Here is a 22007-nt window from a genome sequence, read left to right as displayed (position 1 = left end):
AGCATTAAAACTATATTTGCATGAAATTTGTCGTGTAATAAGGGGTTTTTCGTTAACGTAACAATTTTATATTTCAATAAAACAACATAATTAGGATGTCGAGGTGAAATGTATTCCAGATGCATTACACATGTTACATTTAAAGATGGAATTCAATCTCGTTCATATGACCACCGTGATACGTTTGCAGCGGTCACATAGCTGGTCAAATAATTGATCTACTGAAGAGAAAGTTCGATAATCGTGTGATCTCGCTAAATGATCCGGTTGAATGGCCACCTCGTCCATGCGATCTAACGCCGTTGAATGATTTTTATGGAACAATATCAGTGGATACGACTGGAAGAGTGGTGGAAAATTGATTCCAAAGAATTGAACGGTGCAAATTAAATGTAATATATGTACTACACCTGGAATACATTTTAGCTATCTCATTTATTTTGTGTTTTAATGAAATACAAAATTGTTGTCTATTGAAAAACCCTTTACAACGATGTATTTAACATAGTCTTGCTAATTATGTCAAAATGTAAAAATAAATTTAAAAAAATAAAAATAAAATAACTTTCATACATTCACAGATTGCGCTAGCGCAAAAATCGTTAAAAACCAGTCGTCGATTCGCTTTCGTTGCGGTTGACAATCACTCGTTACAGTGGACAATCTCTTTTGTTACATTGATCAACTGTTCGGGACCCCGATTCAGAACTCTTAGATATTTTAACCGAATCGTTCGATTCGAAGGGCACTTTCCAAGCTATTCAGATCATTCGAGTTAAACGTGCTATTCGGATTCGGATGCGATATCGTTATCCAACAGCGTTTACGGAGTTAGTCAGATTATAAGAAAAATGAAAATCCTTTTATACAAATTTTTAAGACTTTAGAGGTCTTAAATTAATAAAATTGAACAAAATCCATACTTTATTTAAAATAATAAGAGATTTCCATATTACATTCTTGCTTTGTAAACAATAGAACGTTCGTTAACTTTCATTCGATAACTGCGTTCCGAATAACGTCAGTAGCCTTTGCCGGTCGAGAAGTTCGAGTAATTGTACGGGTGTGACGTCATTTCGGTTCGGTTTTGAGTACGACAGTTTGACGTTCGATTCCGGTGTTTTGAATAAAAATGAAAAGAAGTCGTACGATATGAAATGGAATCGGTCGACAACTGAGTTATCGTAAGGTTCTGAATTGACCCCCGGGTTTGAAAATCGTTTTACACAAGAGCTTTTTGGCCATATACGACATTGTTAGCAAGACGTTTAGTTAAATTTAAATATTTGAGAAGAATTAAACAGTTTCCTAAACTAGAAAAACTAGAAGTTTAGACAAAAGTTCAGTATTTTAAAAGAAAGTGTGCCTATCGACGTTGTAATGTGTAATATCTCTTGATATAAGGCCTATTTGATTTTTATTATTTACTTTTAGAAAGCTTAGGTAATTGTTGACACATAGATTTATAGTATAATACTGGGTGCAAATGAAGTTGAGAAAAATTCCATAACTCTCCCAACGATGAAAAGAACCTTTATTAAATTTCCTGATGATGTCTCTCCTGACTAATTGTCGTAATTAGCATTCCTCAATTTTTTTCACTCCACGTTTTGAGCTGTGTACCACGTGTCAAACAAGTTTAGTCATTGAGTTCTATTGATATAAAAAATATTAAGTGTAGAATGTTCGCTTTTGAAAGCTGAATTTGATCGTCTTATTTAATTACATCAAAAATGTAAGTACGGCAGTCAGGAGGACCATTTCACATGTTACAACCGTCCACACAAATATTCAAAAGAAGCGGAATTTTGCAAAATGGACACGAGTATAATAGTGGAAAGAATTGGCCTATTAATTACAATCTTACTTATTTTGCACCGAGTATTATGGTCACTTCACACTAGCGGTCAAGATCTTACACAGATCTTCTGCTTAGTGCGTCTTTACGAATGTTTGTAATATCTATTTGTTATATACCCTATTAATTATTGTTTCTATTTTGCGGCGGTTCACGGCGTTGTTTTTAAACTGATTTTTTAAACGGTCATTTTCATAAACGGATTTAAGGGTTGACAAGTTATGATCAGACACTCACCATGTTGCGGGAGTTCAAAGAACTATTTTCTTCTATTGACAACATGGCTTTGATGTCAATTGTCGACACTAGCGCCAAGACAAGGTCACAACATGTCAACCGTGAATGATGCTCACACTATCATGTTGGTGATCTTCCTGATCAATGTTTTTAAAGCGCAATATCTTTTTATTTTTTTGTAGTTGTTGTCAAATAAAAATCAATAATTGACAGGGTATTGGATTTAGGAAAGTGCAATAATTATAAATGTCGCCACTTATATCAGATACGTTTTAGAAGTTACTATTTTGTTTTATAGCATAGACATAAAACTAGTATGGGTATTAGCTAGTTCTTTAATTGTGAGGATTACTTCACAAGTTTCAGAAATGTTTGATCGTCTTTCTATTGCTCTGGGTGATAAATAAATGTACACTTTTTCATACTTACTATACCAAATTGAGTCGGCAGATGGCGTTAATAGTTACTTGCATGTTTCCTATAGCAAACTATGTTAAGAATTTGAGCTAATGTGATATAGTAATCTTCCTTAACGCAATTCAATGCGCGTAGAAATTTATAGAAGCATTTTGAAATCTATTAACTTTTGTGAATATAATATATCGATAGCGAGAAATTTATATACGGTTAGCTTTTTGTGGGCATATTGCGTATTAAAAGGCATTCGCACTTGATGCTTTTGTTTTTCATTTAAAAACTTTATCGACTTTACAAAATATTGGATGTACAACTTACGTTTTCGGTACCATGATATTACCACGTGTATAACATGGTGTTCGCGCTGATGCTACGGTAGATGGCGCTTAGGTTAATTCACCTACCCTCATTTCCTTCAACATTTATATTGCTATCCTTTTTACCCAGCTGCAACCGAGCTACTGTTCATAGTTAGGACTGTCTACAACTAAACGTTCTGGGTAACGCGCGTCCGCCTTGGATCACCCATCGATCCTTAATTAGGACGTCGAAGAAGTTGAGGAAGAGCACTGCTAAGGAGAGCTGCGCATACGAGCAAGAAACCCGCCACTAAGGTCAGTGTAGTATAGTTCAGTATATTCGATTCTACATAGTCCTCTTAAAAGCGTCACAATGAACGAACCACCTATCAACCCGCTCGTATGCGGCGCGAATATAGTCATAATTTGACTGCCGCGCTGGTACACATGGTATTACCATGTGTATACCAGGGTATTACCATGTGTACACCAGGGTATTAGCATTTGTATACCATGGTATTACCATGTGTACACCATGATATTACCACGTGTACACCGTGGTATTTCCAGCTTATCTTTACCTTATATTCCTGCCAAATTACTATTACACCCTTAATCTTATTAACATTGGCTATTGTTGTCGGTAAAAAAATTAATGATTAAAAAGGCGCGAATCGAAATTTATAGCTTAGACCATTGTTAAAAGACATTGTTATAAATTATATGAAGTATCTCCAAATCAGTTCATTCGGAGATGCATGCGCATACAGGTTTAACTAAGAGCATTTCCAGCTTGATACTTTGTAGCAAATTAAGCTTAACAGTGATGGGCCTTGTTACAGTGCTATACGGGCGTTATTCAAAACTAAGCATCAATCTTGTTTTTTTAATTTATGTAGGCAGCAAATAAGCATAAAATCCGCCTGATGGAAAGCGGTCACCGTCGCCAATGAAGCCTGCAACACCAGGTGCGTTACAAGCCCGTTGCCAATCCTTTAGGACTTTTCAAGGTCTCCATGCTGTATTCCTGTGGGAAAACACCGACAGTGAGTTCATTCCGCAACCGAATTATACGTGAGAGGAAGCTCCTCTGACTCCTCTGACTGTACAGTACGAGATCGACTCGTCTCCAGAATACGATGATGGGTTCCCTGTCGGTGGTGAGCGGTGCGATGTTAAAATGTTGCTGTTCGCGTCATGTCAAGCAGTTGTTTAGAATTTCTACTAACTGCATTTGCAGGTAGCTTGAACAATGGTATGTAGGTCGAAGAATAGGGAAAATGATGGGAACATGCACACTCATTCTTCCGTTGGACACCTGGCAGCAATGCCGCCGAGATACGGCCGCCACAGGAGGAAATTCTTCAGGTTCACTACTGAGCACAGTTGTGTTGCGAAAATATAATTTATTAAAACACAATCGCGCTAGTTAGTCATTTCTAATGCACGCTATAATCTTTCTAATTTGTGATACACACAGTTCTGTGTCGTAGGTTAGACTATAGGTTCCTAAATTTTTTGTTTGAGGCAAAAAAGTTTCAACGCATACCACCACAAAAAGCAGTTGAAAACTCGTATTTTTTATAGTAACTTAACCCTTAACTATAGTCGTGGGACCAATGGGCGCAAGTTCATTCTTTAAACTCGCGTAGGAATCGCTGTAGGCGACGCAGCTCTTCCTACTCCTTAGTACCCTCCGATGTCACGCCAAAGCGCACACTGTGAGATGGACGTGTTTTGCTCGCTGCTTGAAAAGTGAATAATGGTTTTTCGTGTGACATATTTTGTCCATTTTGTTTTTTCTTTCAGTTTCTAGTCATGGCGAATCGAAAAAGTGTCTTAGTAATTCAAGAAGACATAGAGCAATGGTTGAACACTGATTTAGACAGCGATGAGGTTATTTTTTTTACAACTATAATAATAATAATATGGGTGCTATGGACACATACATAGACAACCACAGATCACACCCAAACTTACGAGATAAATAAATGTAGGCTATACAAATATTTCTCCCGACCCGGGAATTGAACCTGGGACCCCTGCATGGTAACCGTTTAGCCACGGAGGCAGTTAAGGGACTATAGTTAAGGGTTAACATAAAAAAACAAGGAAAAAAATATTTGTAGTGCAGTTTATATAGATAATTCTGTTTATTATACAGCAGCAAAGTGCGCATGTTGGAGGACGATTGAGCATACAGAGGAAAGAAGAAGTCTTAAGAAGTTTTATGATCTACCTTATACTATTTTTGATAAATGTCCAATGCAAAAAAGAAATCCAATAAAGGCGACTGCCTTTGAAGAGACTTTCACGAAGACAGCGGTTCATAATCGTCTGTAAGCACAGGATCATCAACAATTCTCATAATACGTCTTTGAACCGCGTCACAGGACCTAAGTTGGCATCCGGGAGGAAGCTCCCAAGCAATTGTGTGCTGTGTCAACCTTGTAAGTATACTTCAAGTTTCATGTGATCGACGTACACTGGGTGTGCCATTGACTGTACTTTTTTTTTATAATAACGCACATACTCAATATAACCCCGCTCTAGGGAAACCCTGTGTCGCGGGTGCTATAGACAACCACAAATTACACCCAAACTCACGAAAGAAATAAATGTAGACCAACATATATTTCTCCCGGCCCGGCAATCGGACCTGGGACCTTTGCGTGGCAGTCCGACGTGGTAACCGTTCGGCCACAGAGGCAGTTATTATACATATTTGTTAAATAAAATAAATAATTATGTGAAAAATATATTTATATATAGAAAAAATACATAACCATTAACATTTTTGTTTATAAAACATAAATATACATGATCAATGTTACGATTTTACTTATGTATAAAATCAGTACTTAATCGTTGCTTAAAGTTAATTCATAAAAAAAACCATGCATAAAATCTTATTTACACAAAAAAAAATAGATATGTAAATTGTAATTATGAAAAGCACAGTTTTTGGTATCATAGGAAGTTCTCATTGTACTTAAAATTTTATAAATAAATTATAAGTATGCACTACTCAATATTAAGCAAGCATCAATATTGCGCCCATACAAAAAATTATAACACCATACGTACCATATGACATATGGTTTCATTCTTTAAAGCGGGGAATTTCATCGCGAGCTTATATTTTAGAAGGTGAGGTGTGGGGGGGAGGGGGAGTTCTTCCCTCGCGTCCCGCAATCCGTTCGGTCAAAATTATTATGGATAAAACAGGCGGAGAAAATTTAGCACAGATCCGACGCAACGGGAAACTTTAGTAGCTGCGTCTGCGTATGATTCTATATTCATAACATGACACTGAACATGACATTTCATATATGTTCAGTGAATACGCTTTATTTTCGAGATAGCGCCTTATATTTAAATTTCACACGAGCCCAATCTTAAAGCTTGCTCAAAACTTAATCTTAGACCTTAGATAGTTATGCTTGTGCAGGTGGCAGCACAAGTTTAGCTGTTAGTTCTCTGCCACGCCCTGCGACTGCGCCCAGCATTCGACCCACTAGTGTACGTGGTTCTCCATCCATAGGTTTTTCTTTAACTGTTGAAACATAAAAGTGTTATGAGAAAAAATCGGAATAGGTCGTCATGGAAGAAAAAAAAACCATAGAAGTGTCAGAACCGCTGTAGCCCAAACTCATTCATAATTTGAAACGCTATGAAATCTTGATATTGATTGGTCGTGATATCAAATTAAAAAAAATCTGGACTGTTAACATATTTTAAACTTTACCCTCTTGGTATATCGTTGAAAGTGCAATATCATCAATACCTATTATTGCATGCTACGTTTTAATTTTATATATAAATTTCAATCAATGTGCCATCTAGCGGTTAATAGCTGAACGACGACGAATTCGAGATATTTACTCAGTTCTCCAAAAAAGAAGCGACCGTATTGCAGCGGTATGAGGGTTACTTTAGTTTCTTGTAACAAAAAAATGATTACAATGAATAGAAAATTTAAAATTTATTAAAATTAAATAAAGTTTGCGGAACTCCGTGAACTGTTGGCTTACGCGTCACGCAAGTAAGCACTTCTACTGTATTTATTGTTCCGTGGGCGGAGTATACTTACTTAAGCGTCATAGAATACATATAGAATGGATAATATACTAATACCTCCTTCTTAAATTCCGGATTTTACATATACACCAACAGTCACGAAATTATCAGACCCTCGGCTCGTGGATTCCCTCCACAAGTCGCTGTCACCCCGTTTTTCGAATGATATGACAAATGTCAAGCGTAGGTTGCCCAAGCAATGTTAAAACTTCTTCGGGACCTGAATCCACGTCCATGCTTTACCCTAGAATTGATCTTACCACCTGAGGCACGGGTTCAGTTGCCAAGTCGTAGAAATTTTCCTGTCTTTTGTTATAGATATTTGTACTGATTTTTCGGCTTTCTTCATAATATAACAAAACTAGTTATTTCTCAAAAAAAAAAAATCTCAATTTTTGTTTGATACTTATTGGATGGTGACTAAAAAGTCATCTTGCATATATCGACACCTCCTACGTAAAGTATCGTATGTCGAAATTGCCAAGTTTACAGGGGAACGTTTTAAAGTTCTCCGTTTTGTTTGGCAAAACCTCATTACTGACATAGAGTGATCATCTAGTAGATCATCTAACCGATATCTAGGATTTAACAATACTCTATGCGAGTAACAAGCTTTGCCGAATAAAACTGAGAAATGCTAAAGTCACGTGTTATGCTCATTGCAGTGAATTGAGAACCTTAAAACGCTTCCCTGTAAACTTGGCAATTTCGACATACGATATTTTAAGTAGGAGGAGTCGATATATGCATGTACAACATATGTATGTACTTACTAATAAGAAAATCCAGAATAATATTAGCAAGTTCACTGTCGCTGGGATCAGGTTTGTTGACCATTCGCAGCGTGGACGTCAAGCAGTGCTGCGCAGACGTGACCAGCTGCGCGGCAGAGTCGCGTGCGCCGATGAGAAGCGCTGTGGACTGTATGCGGTGGTTCGGACGGATCCTCCACCAGGCAGCACCTGAGGGTTTTATTATTCATTTCTCATCATGATTGCCCAGATTTATATATTCATATTTGACTGAAGGTTTGCTGGTATACTTACGAAGTAGTTTGATCAAAAATGTGATTAAATTGTATTTGATTAAATATTTATTTTAAGTTTATTTTGACGATACCCAAAAATGTTAATTTTTAAATTTGGTCACTGAGATGTGTGGAAACTTTCAAATGGCATGTTGGCTACTTAAAATTACAACGTGCAAAAATTGCTCTAAGTCTCGTAAATATAATTAAAAATAATTTTCAACAGATTCACTTATTAAAAAAATAAAAATGTCGGTAATATATTTTTTTTAACTTTTTTAATTTTAACTTGATCCTTAAAAATTAACCACACGGTTTTTTTATTTATTTATTTATTGTATAAAGGACAAAATACACAAATATGTTTCTAATCGCATTTAAACCACTAAGGTTTGTCGTAATGCGACCTGTATCTACACAATACAAATTTGAACATGCTAGCAGAAGCTTATATTTAAGTGTTATTTTGGATGGTGCTTTAACTTGTTATTAATGGCCGATGAGAATTAGACCCTTCGCCACTGGTTATCTAGGTGGATTCTGTACAGAAATACCCCTAACCTAACCACTACCCATGTTATCTTCCAATAACCAACCTCTGACATAATTCAAAGGACCCGTCCAGTCGCAAGCACGAGAGCTGGCCCAACGACCTTCGCCATCCTGGAGTTCACCTTCGGCTAGCCACTGCTCGGGGAAGTTCGGCCACTGGAATTACATAAACAGCGCTGCTGCATATGAATGGAGTTATCATACTTTTTTTTATTATACCAAGTGACGGGACGAACGAGTCGTGCGCCTGGTGGTAAGCGACACGCCTTTGCATAACAGTTGCAGTGTCACTCAGGACTTTAAATCGCAAATATCTTAGGGGCATTGCCACTACGCCTGTCACCCTAAGCACAGAGTTCACAAGTCCCATGTACCTGTAATATCACCAGCACCCTTATTCTTCAAAACCGGCACGCAGTAATGCTCACTTTACTGCTTGGCGGTAGAAATAGGTCAAGTGGCAGTACTTCACTGGACGAACTCTGTCTGTCAATCTTAGGAATCAGGTTTAGGAACTCCCAAGTTATCCCTCACGTCCGTACGTACCTACGTCTATGGGGTTAATATCCTCTTATAATTAATATAATGTCTGAACCTCCATTTCGGTAATTTAGCCGCCAAATAAAATCCGCGTAAATGTCGTGGCAACCAATTTAGTGTGATTTACGGGAATATATTGTTATCAGTCCGTAGACAACATAAATTAATGTTTACTGTGCAAAAATGAAAGTCGGTAGCCATTGAAATAACAAAGCAGTAACGTTAAATCCCTCTCCTGTGAAATTTGGCTTCATACGCGGATTTGCACTATCGCAGACAATAACATTGTTATAATGCAAATTTTATGGCATACAAATTAATTAATTCAATGGAGTGTTTAGATTATTTTTGAATGTCGTTACTTTATTGTAAATGTAAGTAATAAATGTTTTTGTAGCGGGTACGTAGTTTATAATTAATTACCTGTATAAAATGTAATACGCGATTACAAAATGCGGACGGCGGGTATTGCCAGTAGAGATTAGGATGCGGTGCGCCTATCACCGCGAATTTATTGATCATCCGGCCATGACAGTGCGCCAAGTACCTGTAATTAAACATTTGATTTCATGTAAGACTTTATTTACGGACAACAGAAATTCTTAAGATGTTAGTACTATAATCTGAATATATTAAAATATACGCATTCATCGAAGCTTTCCGCGTAAGACACGCGACGTGATTTTTCGCTCATATCTAGTTCGTACCTTACACCGTGTTACGCTATGTACATACAATATCGTTACGAAAACTAAACGTTACACATTAGTTTCCTTACTTTCATCATCATCATCAACCCATTTATACGTCCCACTGCTTGGCACGGGTCTCCTTTCAAACGAGGGTTTAGGCCATAGTCTGCCACGCTGGCCCAATGCGGGTTGGGGACATAACACGTTTTCCGAGGGTTCATTACGACGGGTTCATCACGACGTTTGCCAATAAACTTCAAATTAAATTTCGCACATAAATTTCGAGAAACTCAGAGGTGCGACCCCGGATTCGAACCCACGACCCTCTGCTTGAGAGGCAGTAGGACAAACCATTAGGCTACCACGGCTTCAATTAATTATTCCTTATTTTAAGAGGTAACAATAAGTTTACTGATAGCGAAACTGCCATAAATACAATTATCTTTTAATTGAATAAAAACAAAGTGATGTTTATTTTAAGTAAATCATATTACTATGATCTCATGGTCATTTAATATCAGATCAAGGGAAAAAGGTATCTGGTATCGCACAAGAGCTCAGTGTCAGCCTCCTCATTTACCTTGGTTTGCAGAGTGCGACTATGGTAGAAAAATAGTTGTCATCGCACTAAGGATGAGAACCGGACACGTTCCAATGAACAGTTTTGCTTTCATAATGAAAAAAAAAAAGAATAATTCTCCTAATTGCGAGTTATGTGGAGTAGTAGAAGATGCATATCATTTGTTACTGAAATGTGTCCGGTGCGAACAACAGAGGGCGGCGTTGATGAGAGACCTGCAGATAAACCGAACATCCTTAGGTGTTATAAATTGTATATTATGCAATTCCCACACGAAACAGACAAAAAGACCATTACTATTTGTTGAAGCGGCTCGGTCCAGACATGTAAGCTATAGTTTAGGGTACGATGGAATTGGCATATGCATCGCATAAAAGTTCCGAAATAAATAAAGAAAAAAAAATCACATGGTCACGGCTAACTATGGGACCATAACTATGTAACTTTAGGTCCGATATAAATAGTTTCATTTCCAATTTTTTGGGCAACGAATTTTAGGTTCACTACTTATTTTAAATATATACCTGTAGTTTGTGTCAAACTTGTTTTATCAGTTATATTCATATAAAACAAAGGTAGACGGACGATTAATCAGTTTTTGAAACCTAAACAAGATCCTCATATGGATTTAATGAATAAACAACGCTGTCAATGACATTGCCTTAAGACACACTAATACATTTTCGTATTTAATTGGTCGTAAATACATCAGACATTAATACGATAACTTATATATACGACAACAGCGTTCAGAGGCATTGGTTTTTTTCCAAGATTTTCCGATGTTCACTCCCTATATTTTTTTATGTTAATTACCACCATTTGACCACTATCCCACCTGATGGAAAGTGACGATGAGATCGACGAATGACCATGCACACCTGTACAGGGTTACTTGTACAATACTAACAACCTCGTAGTCCTACGTCCATGAAATGCTTCCGTGGCCGAACGGTTACCATGCTGGTCTGCCACGCAGAGGTCCCGGGGTCGATTTCGGGGGCCGGGAGAAATATGTGGCCTACATTTATTTATTTCGTGAGTTTGGGTGTAGTTTATTGTCGTCTATGTGTGTGTCCATGGCACCCGCGACACAGGGTTCTCCTAGTGCGGGACTATGAAATTTAAAAAAACTATATTACTAGGTAACATCATAAACAAGAACTTTGGTTTCATGGCTTAAGAGCCTATACTACCCCGAATTGCTTGTTTGATTCCGCTTACAGTGAGTGTTGAATTCACTTTGAAAAACATACTTATATACATTGACTTACAAATAAATGGACGACGGGTCTAATACAGAAACCACGAAAAAAATGTCCCAAGTCAACCTATTTAAACGTAGTGACATGTCAAGGAATATGAAAAAAAGCTAAAACGTTGAATTTAAATTGTAATGTCATCGCAGTACTGTCTAATTTTGCTTGCTTCGCTGTCAGTCGAACAAACGAAGACTAGAGCGTGAATGATGCTCTGTATACGATTTTAACGCCCTATAAGTTCGGACACTTTTTAGCGCGGACCCGACGTCCATATAATTGTAAGTCAATGCTTATATAGTAAAATTGAGGATTACACTGATTACTGTGTGAAAACGCGATTCCTTAAAATATTGACGATGGATAAAAAAAATAGAATAAAAAAATAAATTCTGAAATGAAGCCAGTGGCCCTGCCAAAAATTTCAATTCGTGCTGAGGTAATATCGACTCTAAGGGGCGTATTCTAGAACTCTACTCAATGCTCGAGTCAGGACTTGAGTATGGTTCAAAGCACTAGAAATCATACTCAAGTCCTTGCCATTAGGGTCGTATTTCCAGTGCTTGAAATCATAATCAAGTCTGCTCAAATCCTGACTTGAGCATTGAATAGAGTTCTGGAATACGACCCTTAATAATTCATTAGATTTTACTTTCGTAAGAAATAAAAATATTTAAACACATCGCTCCAAATGGTAATAAGTCAGTACTACACTACTGCAGTAGGTAACAAAAGAAGGGCTAGTGTAAATTAAAACTCAGCGCAAAAGCGGTATAACCCACAATGCATTTTTTTCTACATATTACTTTAAATGATATTAAACTACATAATTATTTAATATTTGGATGCTATTTTCATATGTAAAAAATATTTAATTAATACAAACTCAAGCAGTCTCTACAAATCTTTACCGTTTTTTAGCGTCATTTCATGACATATTTGGCTAATCTATGATTGTTTTGCTGTTGCCTTGCACATTACTTATAATAATAATAATAACGCACACACTCAACATAGCCCCGCACTAGGGAAACCCTGGGTAACGGGTGCCATGGACACACATAGACAACCACAAATTACACCCAAACTCACGAGAGAAATAAATGTAGGCCATACAAATATTTCTCCCGGCCCGGGAATCGAACCTGGGACCTCTGCGTGGCAGTCCGGCATGGTAGCCGTTCGGCCACAGAGGCAGTTAAACTTATTAGCAAATTTCCTAAGTAGGTACATTTTACAGCCGTGCCGTGGTAGCGTAATGGTTTTTTCTACCTACTCTCAAGTAGAGGATCAAATCCTGGTTCGGTTTGAGTTTTTCGGAATATATGTGCTTTGCCATGAGGTTTCGATAAAGGAAAACATCGCGGACAAGCCTGCAGAAATCTGCAAAGCAATTTGATGACAATGTGGGAAGTTACCATTGGGCCCGCGTGGGAATCACAGCCCAAGCCCTCCCATTTGTGAGATGAGACCTGTGTTTAGCAGTGTGTCAGTTAACAGTGTGTGTGCGTTGCAGTGCCACTCAGAGCATTAAATCGCAAAGATCTGAGGGCCATTGCCACTACGCCCGTCACGCTGAGACATAAGTTGATAAGTCCCATGTGCCTGTAATTTCACCAGCACCCACAGCCTTCAAAACCGGCATTACTCCATGGCGACGAAAATAGATAAGGTGGCAGTACTTCCCAGGACGAACTCTTTCACAATGAGCTCTATGGCTACTGTGAGTTTACGCAGTTTCTTGCTTAAAATTGGGCAAAGTTCGTTTTTGTAAAGAGAAACATGCTTTCAAAATCAATAAAAGATTGTTTTATAAATCTCAACTGCCCATAGATTTTCGATTCATAGGAAGTACTTATGCAATAAAGAAATAGAAACAAATCAACACTTCAAGTTTTTACAAGTTTTAAACTAACAAGCATTTACTTTAAGGTTCATTATTGCTCGGCAAGAAGGCTACGAGTGACCATTCGACTACTATCACTAAGTGTGCAGTGAGGAAACAAAAAACCCCCACCACCTGGTTTCATCATCCCTCTAGAGCAACCACCATCCTGCGATCTGCGGTGGTCCGTGTGGAAACTTTTAAATCGACTTAAATGCGGTTTTAGGTATGCTAGCTAACCCAATGTGACTGCGTTGCCCCAACACAGTCCATGCAGCACTTACTAATGTGCTCCTTGTGCCCTAATACCTATATGGGGGAAGATCTCTACGCGGTCAAGATGGCATTATTACTATTCAAAGTTCTTCCAGGGAAGTACTGTCATTTTGGAAGCTATCGCACAGGTTTCGACCTAGTCTAGATTCCAGCTTTCTCACACCTATAATTAGCTGATACAACTAGTACTTATTAATACATGTAATAAGAGTTTTGTAGTTTGTGACGGTGGAAGTAAACTATTTTTCATTTTCATATTTCATTTATTTCTGCCGCCAAGACCTTACTAATTTCTTGTGCCATCTCATGGAACTTGTCAACTTATGTCTCAGGGTGACGGGCGCAGTGTCCGCGCCCCTCAGATCTTTGCGATTTAAAGCTCTGAGTGGCACTGCAACTGTTATGGACAGGCGTGTAGGTTACCATCAGGCGCACGACTTGTCCGTACCGTCACTTGATGTTATAAAAAAAGACAATATAGTTCTAAAATGAAAACAGTATCAACATGATAAGAAGAAGCTTAGCAAAAAGGTTACTGTACTGAAGTGCATTTACAACACAACGGTTAAAGAGAACATTTCGATACATTGTCTATTGAGTCAATATATTTAATGAGCAAGCAATAAAAAAGAATTGTTCCACGCCAGACGGTTCTGCAATGTAATAAATTGTTGTTGTACTTTGGATATCACAATTCGTAATTATCAGTTCAATGTTTGTTTACTGATCTCATGATATTACTTTGTGACAATGACAATATGGACTATGAACCCGGTTAGGAATATTATTTCCTTGAAATATCGATTACGTTTGCTAAGTGTCTCAAACGTTTGTTTAAAATAAAATGACTACTTTAATCCATTCCTGGGTGCCGATGTCGTAGAGCTTATCGCACCCTTAGTAATATAAGGGCACAATCCAAAAAAAGTAGATTTTTGGGAAATCGCGTATTAAGATTCTGGATTCCTACATTACACCTATTTTTTCAAATAATATGCTTATTATTTAAGTTATAAATATGAAATTTGGCAGATTTGTTCTTTGATAAATGTATTATAAATAGCAATAAAAAAAAAATAATATAAATAAATTCCATAAGTTTCAAGCAAGTTAAAAAAACACTTTCATGTTAGACCTATATAGTACAAAAAATATAACAGAAATATGGAGCTATATAAGTTTGATCCCATTTATTATTTAAGTCCCTATCAATTCCCAAATTTCCCAAAAATCTACTTTTTTTGGATTGTGCCCTTATATTACTAAGGGTGCGTTATATCCTCCTTACACCCAGCAAACTACATTATGAAAAGCTCTAAACGCCCAATGTACATTAAAATGTGTACTAAACATAACGCTTCAGGCTCAAAAAAGCACGTAATTTTTTTTTATGGTTATAGAGTTTTGCATGAAAAACGTTACCGAATTTTTTTAATTTTAATGATATATGTATATACAGGACGTAAATTTGAGACGGGGCCGCAAGGCCAGCCACCATAATCATTTTAGTTACAGGAAAACGGTTCTAGAAGACTATCCATGAATTTTGAAAATATTTTGGTACAGTCAGCAAGAGAAAGGGTAATTTTTACAAAACTTTTTTTTATGCCATTCGATCCGGTCTCTGTTAAGGATTAATAGTCTCTATGGGACCAACTGTAGTAAGAGTACTCGAAATGTCAGAAATCGCAAGAAACTTTTTACCATACATTTTGTAGGGACATATTTAGTAATCAGTTATTCTAGGTAGTTAAGGAAACCAACAATTGACAACGTATTATGTATTAGTTAAATGAAATTTATAAAAAAAATACAACAGTGTTCAAGAATTGAAAGACGCACTTGCAGCAATTTTCAAAGGAATCCATCCGAGTAAAATTTCAGCCGCTAATTTGCTCTTTGCGGAAGAGAGCGAATCGATGCATCCGCCAAGGTGGCAATAAATTCGAGCACTTACTATCATACATTTTTATGTTATTTTGCTTTTTGTTATTGTTTTTATTTTTCATTTCATTTCATTTATTCATGTTACATTGTGCAAATACATTTATCATTACAGATATAAATCTAATTCGATAATGTCAAATCACTTAATTTTTAAAATAAATTCGTTAATAAATTACTAAATAGCTTTCATTCATAAACATTATAATAAAAATAATAATTTAAACATTTCAATTTCTTATAACTATTTCTTACGTATAGTGTCAAGGGCTACGTCTGCGAATTTCGACATCGAACAACAAAAAATATCAATATTTTTAGAAATGTCATTTAAAAGACGCAAAGCGGTAGTGAGCGGCGCATGCTCCAGCATTTTGGCCCTGCATTTTGAAATACATAACACGTTGTCAATTTGTTAGTTTCCTTAACTACCTAGAATAACTGATTACTAAGTATGTCCCTACTAAATGTATGGTATCCAATCAAAATATCTTAAAAATTCATGGATAGTCTTCTAGAACCGTTTTCCTGTAACTACAACGATGAAGGTGGCTGGCCTTGCTGCCCCGTCTCAAATTTACACCCTGTATATATACATATGGCAGGCGCGAGCACGATGTCGCAACAGAATAGCCCCCTTTAGACAGTCACTCTATCCGGAACCTGCAGGATTACGCGCGGGAAAGCCTGCACGCGCTATCGTTTACCTGTTTGAAGTTTTTTAAGCTATCGGTTTTTAGCGCGCGGGAAGAGCGTCCTTGTAAAAGGCAACTTTGGTGAGTGCAATCGCGCAGTCTTTCCCTTTTCCTTGTATCATCTTTATACGCGCGTTAATCACGCACGATTGCCGTATCACGCGCGAAAGAGTGTCTGTGTAAAGCCCTCTATTGCTTCGGTATGCCTAAAGATGTTTCGGCACGCGATGCCGCTACAAAGTTGCGCCATCAGGGTGCGCTTGCATGTTGGGATGCCGTAGGATCCCGTCCCGAACCTTTAGTGGGCCTTAATGTAACGTCCACAAATGTATGTTTGTAAATAATAGAATTTTGTTATTACGTAACAACGTACTTCTCTACAGAAAAGTACGTAATTGGTTTTTTGAGATTCATATAGCGAAATGGGGTACTCCGTAAGCCGTTACCGCCCATGACCGGGTTAAGAATCTTAGTTCCATATCGTCACTAACTGCCGACATTTTCGTCGTAGCTAAGACAAGGGCTAGCATGAACGATGACCATGGGACTTGTAAAGGGCCCGAAATGTTTGTTTGTTTAAAAAAAAAAACAACTAAGATAGAGTTTCTTTTTAAAAGTATAGCAATCGAGAAAACTCTGAACTCGATATAAAAAAGCGTAGGTATTTTGTACATCTGTATTGCAATTATACTAACTAAAAGTGTATTTTGTAACTGCCATTTCAAATACTTTCTGGGTGTCTGATTATATAGTGATAATGATTGAGATCAAAATACCCGTCCCAAATGAAGCCACCCTAATAATAGTAATGGTATGTTACGAAGGGCTGGTGTCCGCAACTCGACCTCCAATCGCCTATTTTGCGTGTGGGATACGGCACGTATTGTTCGCGGTTTTTGAACCTGAGTCCCTGACCCCAGTCCGTGCCTGTCTCATTTAAAAATTCAAAATTAAAGGAGACGCGAGAATCAAATGTAGATAGATAATAATAATATAACTTTATGTGAAACAAAATCTAAGCAACTTTAATATAGCAAAACTAGATGTCCAAGAAACACAAGAATTACGGCCCAAACAACTTGGAATTTTACAGTAGAATGATGTCCATATTAGCACCCAAATTATTTAGTTAATTATCAGATGCTGTTAACGAATTAAATTGTAGATAATTTAAGATGGAATTGCATAATTTGTCAGTTACTAGTATATAATATAAGACCTGCAATGTTAACTACAGTTTTCAGCGAATAAATATCTTGTATTCTTGTAATAATAGTTATGACCAATAAAGAACCCGAAAAAATGTATCCAGTGGGGTCATCGATATTTTGAACTCTAGTTTCTTATCTCAATATCTTTTAATTCACTAAAAGAATACATTTCATTCACATTTAAAACCTACAGACAGTAAACATTTGCAATATTTAATTGATGCAAGATACAGTTAATCGCAAGTTCATAGCTTTCATTGCTTCTCTGACTGACCTTATTATCAACAAATCAACAACAATTATACCAGTCAGTTTAATTAAATCAATTATTTTCTTTTTTTCAATTGATTCATTACATTTTAATACTACTTAATAATAATTATAATGTGCAGTGTACTAGAATGATTACTTGGTCTCGAACTATGGAATCTGATGTACTTGGAGTACCAGAATACTGAATTTAACTCTAGGGTTCTGCCCGGAACACTAAGATCTGAAATAATTTTGAAGTTCTTTGTCCTTCTATTAAAGTTTATATTGTTGGCTGTAAGCTTACTAAAGTGAAAAATAGAATCATTTACATTAATATTACATGTAACTCTACAGCACATGGTAAATCCCGTCTCAGTCAGTCATGACCATGGGACCTGTAAAGGACCCAAAATGTTGGCTTGTTTGAAAAAACAAATATATATAATATATAGATCTGAAAAAAAAAAAGCATACAGAATACAATCAGAACAACGAGTACCAGTACCAACCACACGCAAAATAGGCGCTTTGTCGTTGACATGCGGATACCAGCCCGTTGCACCAAGTACCAAGTACAATCAGAACAAAGACCCAGTATACAATTCGCAGAGCACAAATCGTTTCAGGGCGCTACCCAGAATTCAGAACAGTTTATTTATTTATTCGTCTAGAGCCCGCAGCTTAGTGGGTTACCTAAGGTTGTCAAAAGAACTTACTTGATAAACAAATTGCAGTACAAAGGTGGGGTTTTTTTAACAACTTAAATGGCAAAGCTTATGCAACCCAACCCACAATTGATGACTTGAGTAGTGCAACGGTTTGTAATAATATCATACAATAATGCAAGAACTAATAGTAGTATAGGAATCACGGATTCTCATATCCATATCACATATGAGGTATCAAGTTAGGAAATTCACTGTACATATCATCTTGGTCCTGCTGTATTAACTGTTGGGCCATGGAGATTGTAATAATAATTTATTTTTAATACATTGTTTTTTAATACAGCAATGTGTTTTAGATACCACAATTCTTTGCAATATGGTGGCTCTTAAAGTTAAGTTAGTAACTTACCAACTCAGCATGCCACCAATTCCAAAGCCAATAACAACCGCAGGATTATTCTCTGACACACCGAGAGCTTCCATTAAACCGGACAATTCCTCAATTGCTCTCGGGGGGGATAAATCACTTCTGCCTCCACCTTCACTTCCTCCTGTTCCTCTAAGATCTAGCGTTATTATGTGGTAGCCTGCTTCTGACAGCTTACGGACTACGTTGGTCCAGGTAGGGCTCCATAAATTACTATTGTCCGGTGCATCACCGAGGATTAGAATTGTTTGCCCAGATTTTGGGCCGGTTTCTACATAGTGGTATTTTACTCCCTGGAAAAAGGGTATTATTAAGAAAAATTATGATATAGGAAACGCTTCTTGTTTATTTTTTTTAAATGTTGTATTGCTCATCCACAGTACACTGGCAATTAACACTATGCTACCTTAAAAATTGCAACTTTATCCAGAATCATTTTAAAACATATATTCATGATATTACTACAAGTTAATCATCATAGATTATAAAATATATATGTTTATTACTGTTTGTATTAATTTCTTAATTTTGAATTTCATTTAAGTTAGATATATAGTTTGTAATTAAAATCGACAAATTACGAGTTCATTGTTGGTATCAGTAAATATTAAAAAAAAAATTCCATACAAAACTTATGTGACATTTATTTCATAAAAATGTGGGTAAGTGTACACAGTACTTTGGCAAGATATAATGTTCACAAAACTCAATAGTATTATAAGCAAGCAAATATTCCAATATTTTGTATGGAACTTACCATAATTTTGATGTAGCAATGAGTACCTATCGATGAAACAACAGTAAGCTCTACTGGAGGGCAACTTTTAGACGATTTTCTTCTATGTCCTTTCCACAACCGTTTCACAAAGATTTGCACGAGCTGCCAGATACCAAAAACTAAACATTTTAATACTAATTCCACTGCTTCCCATCCAGATACAAGTTGTAGCACTTTTTTACTTCTAGCTCCCATATTAAGTCTTTATCCTACATGAGATTTAATAATATCCGTGTGAACCGATACAAAACGCACGAAGTAAATGATAAAACTCTAAAGTCATCTGTGGTGTGATCTTGGACGCATTCTTATCAATATTTTTATCAAAGTTTTCGAAGTAAACGGATGTCACTGTAGTGGCGGGTGCGTACCAGAGTTGCCAGACGGGTACAACCGGATTTTCCCATCAAACCTGTAAAATTCGTATACGATAATGGAAAAGTCAGTTAAAATAAACTGTATTTCATATGTAAGAAAATTATACTTGAAATCGTCACATTGGTTAAAATCTGCTCTGCTCACTCGTTAGGTAGATTCCCCTGAGAAGAATGAGAGGTGTGAATTTTAACTATCAACCGGAATCTTATTACAGAAGCCTATTACATCGTAGCGTAGTATACATCCCTTAAATGAATTTCTGACTGTAAAGATGACTATCAAGAACTGCTAGTTTATTTTTATTCGTCATATTAATATTATGTCTGTCATCATTTTTCATAAGAAACAATTACTATTCTTCATTATAAATCACATCTTATTTGTACTATATTTAAGAAAACATTTTTTTTCCTAGTTATTATTACAAGCGGCATAGAGTTAAATTTATTTTAACTGTCAAGCTTGAGTTGCTCTTGACCTTGTCATTCGTTTGTATTTGAAAAATCTGTGAACCAGTGATTATTTATTAATTGTACTAAATTTTGGATCCTAAATTTAATAATACAGGATTTAAAACTAAAGCAACACAGGTTTGATACTTTTTAATTAGCGCCAATATTCCATAATAATAATAATTTAAATTTAAATTAAAAAAATACTAAAATATGCATTTACGAGAACTTTTGTGACGCCTGGCAACACTCGAGTACATTGCGTGTGCGCCAGGCGCCGCGGCTGTCAATGTCACGTGACGTCATGGCATATATTTTTTTAATAAGGTTTATGGCCTGCTTTGAAGATCTTTAAGCCAAGTCCTATTTTAATTAAAGTTCATGAATTAAGCGTCATGGCTTCTGATAATATGTTCGGATATTTTAATTTATTTATTGATATTAGATTGCTTTCACATCATGATAAATATCAGCAATAATTAATTGCTACTAACATCTAGTGATAACAAACAAATGAAGTACATGGCGCTTATTTCACATATTTTTATGGATACTGCCGGCTATTCTTTTATTTTGTTTAGGATTAGCGTCATCTATCCATATTAAAAAGCGTTAATTTATAATTTAGTTTGTAACCCACAATGCCAAACACGATTTGTATGGAGTCTAGCAGTCCTCTTGACTTATGGTCTGCTTATTCTTTATTCTCTGCTAATATTCCATGACGTTACTAGATATATTGATTTTCTAAACCTCTACGTGTCGGTCGGACGAAGCTGTAGGTACCTTTATGTACCTACAGCTATAGTATGTTGAACAGTAAAATATTTTTTACAATCAAACATTACAACTTTTTGTCTTTGTTACCCTACATCCACTTAAAAGTTATGTCATGTTATTAAATCTTCCAATAAAAAAAAACAATATAAAACCAACGGAGACAAATACAAAAACTAAAAACACAGTATGACGTGAAGGGTTTATTTAAAAACAAATTACGACCTGAAGGCACTCAACTTCTTCGAGGATAATGGATGACAAAATGTACATTGTCCAGTCATGCTTGCTAACGACGGTCTAACAGCCTTCACAATACGACACGTTTAAATCTGCTCGATTCGATGATTTGTGATTTAATCATTGTTTAATCCTTAGCACTTGTATTTTTGTAAAGTTTACATTGTGCGCAAGAGATGTTATATTGGAATGCCTTGAAAAAAATGTTGAGTAATTTAGTTTCGTATTTCTATCGAATGATGATGTTTTTGACGGAGACGCAAATAATCTGCCCGGCCGACACAGGCTACTTGCACTATCCGGGCTTTGTGCTTGAAGAATCCTTCAAAGCCAAAGCCGGAGTTTGCTTGTTCGTTCGGGCGGATGTTTGTTGTCGGCGTCTGCGCTGTCTGGAGGACCCTTCCTTTTCCCTCCTTGTGGTACACGTCGACTTGGGCTCTCATAGCCGTGTCTATGTTTGCGTCTACCGATCCCATAATGGCG

General features: G+C 36.6%; 1 protein-coding gene across 1 annotated transcript; it reads right to left on the bottom strand.

Moving 5' to 3' along the window:
- Window positions 1-6197: 6197 nt before the first annotated feature.
- Window positions 6198-20045, bottom strand: LOC113229542 (epoxide hydrolase 4-like). Its single transcript, XM_026463174.1, has 6 exons — window positions 19657-20045; window positions 18882-19192; window positions 9434-9557; window positions 8515-8626; window positions 7665-7853; window positions 6198-6367 (listed from the first exon to the last, which is right to left on the bottom strand). The coding sequence occupies exons 1-6, from the start codon at window positions 19870-19872 to the stop codon at window positions 6249-6251; spliced, it is 1071 nt and encodes a 356-aa protein (XP_026318959.1). The 5' UTR covers window positions 19873-20045; the 3' UTR covers window positions 6198-6248.
- Between the last annotated feature and the right edge of the window lie 1962 nt (window positions 20046-22007).

The sequence above is a fragment of the Hyposmocoma kahamanoa genome, unplaced genomic scaffold, assembly GCF_003589595.1.
Source record: "Hyposmocoma kahamanoa isolate Upper Pololo Valley unplaced genomic scaffold, ASM358959v1 62, whole genome shotgun sequence".
Lineage (NCBI taxonomy): Eukaryota > Metazoa > Arthropoda > Insecta > Lepidoptera > Cosmopterigidae > Hyposmocoma > Hyposmocoma kahamanoa.
Note: the sequence above shows the minus strand (reverse complement) of the source record. Positions and strands in the feature narration are given on the sequence as shown.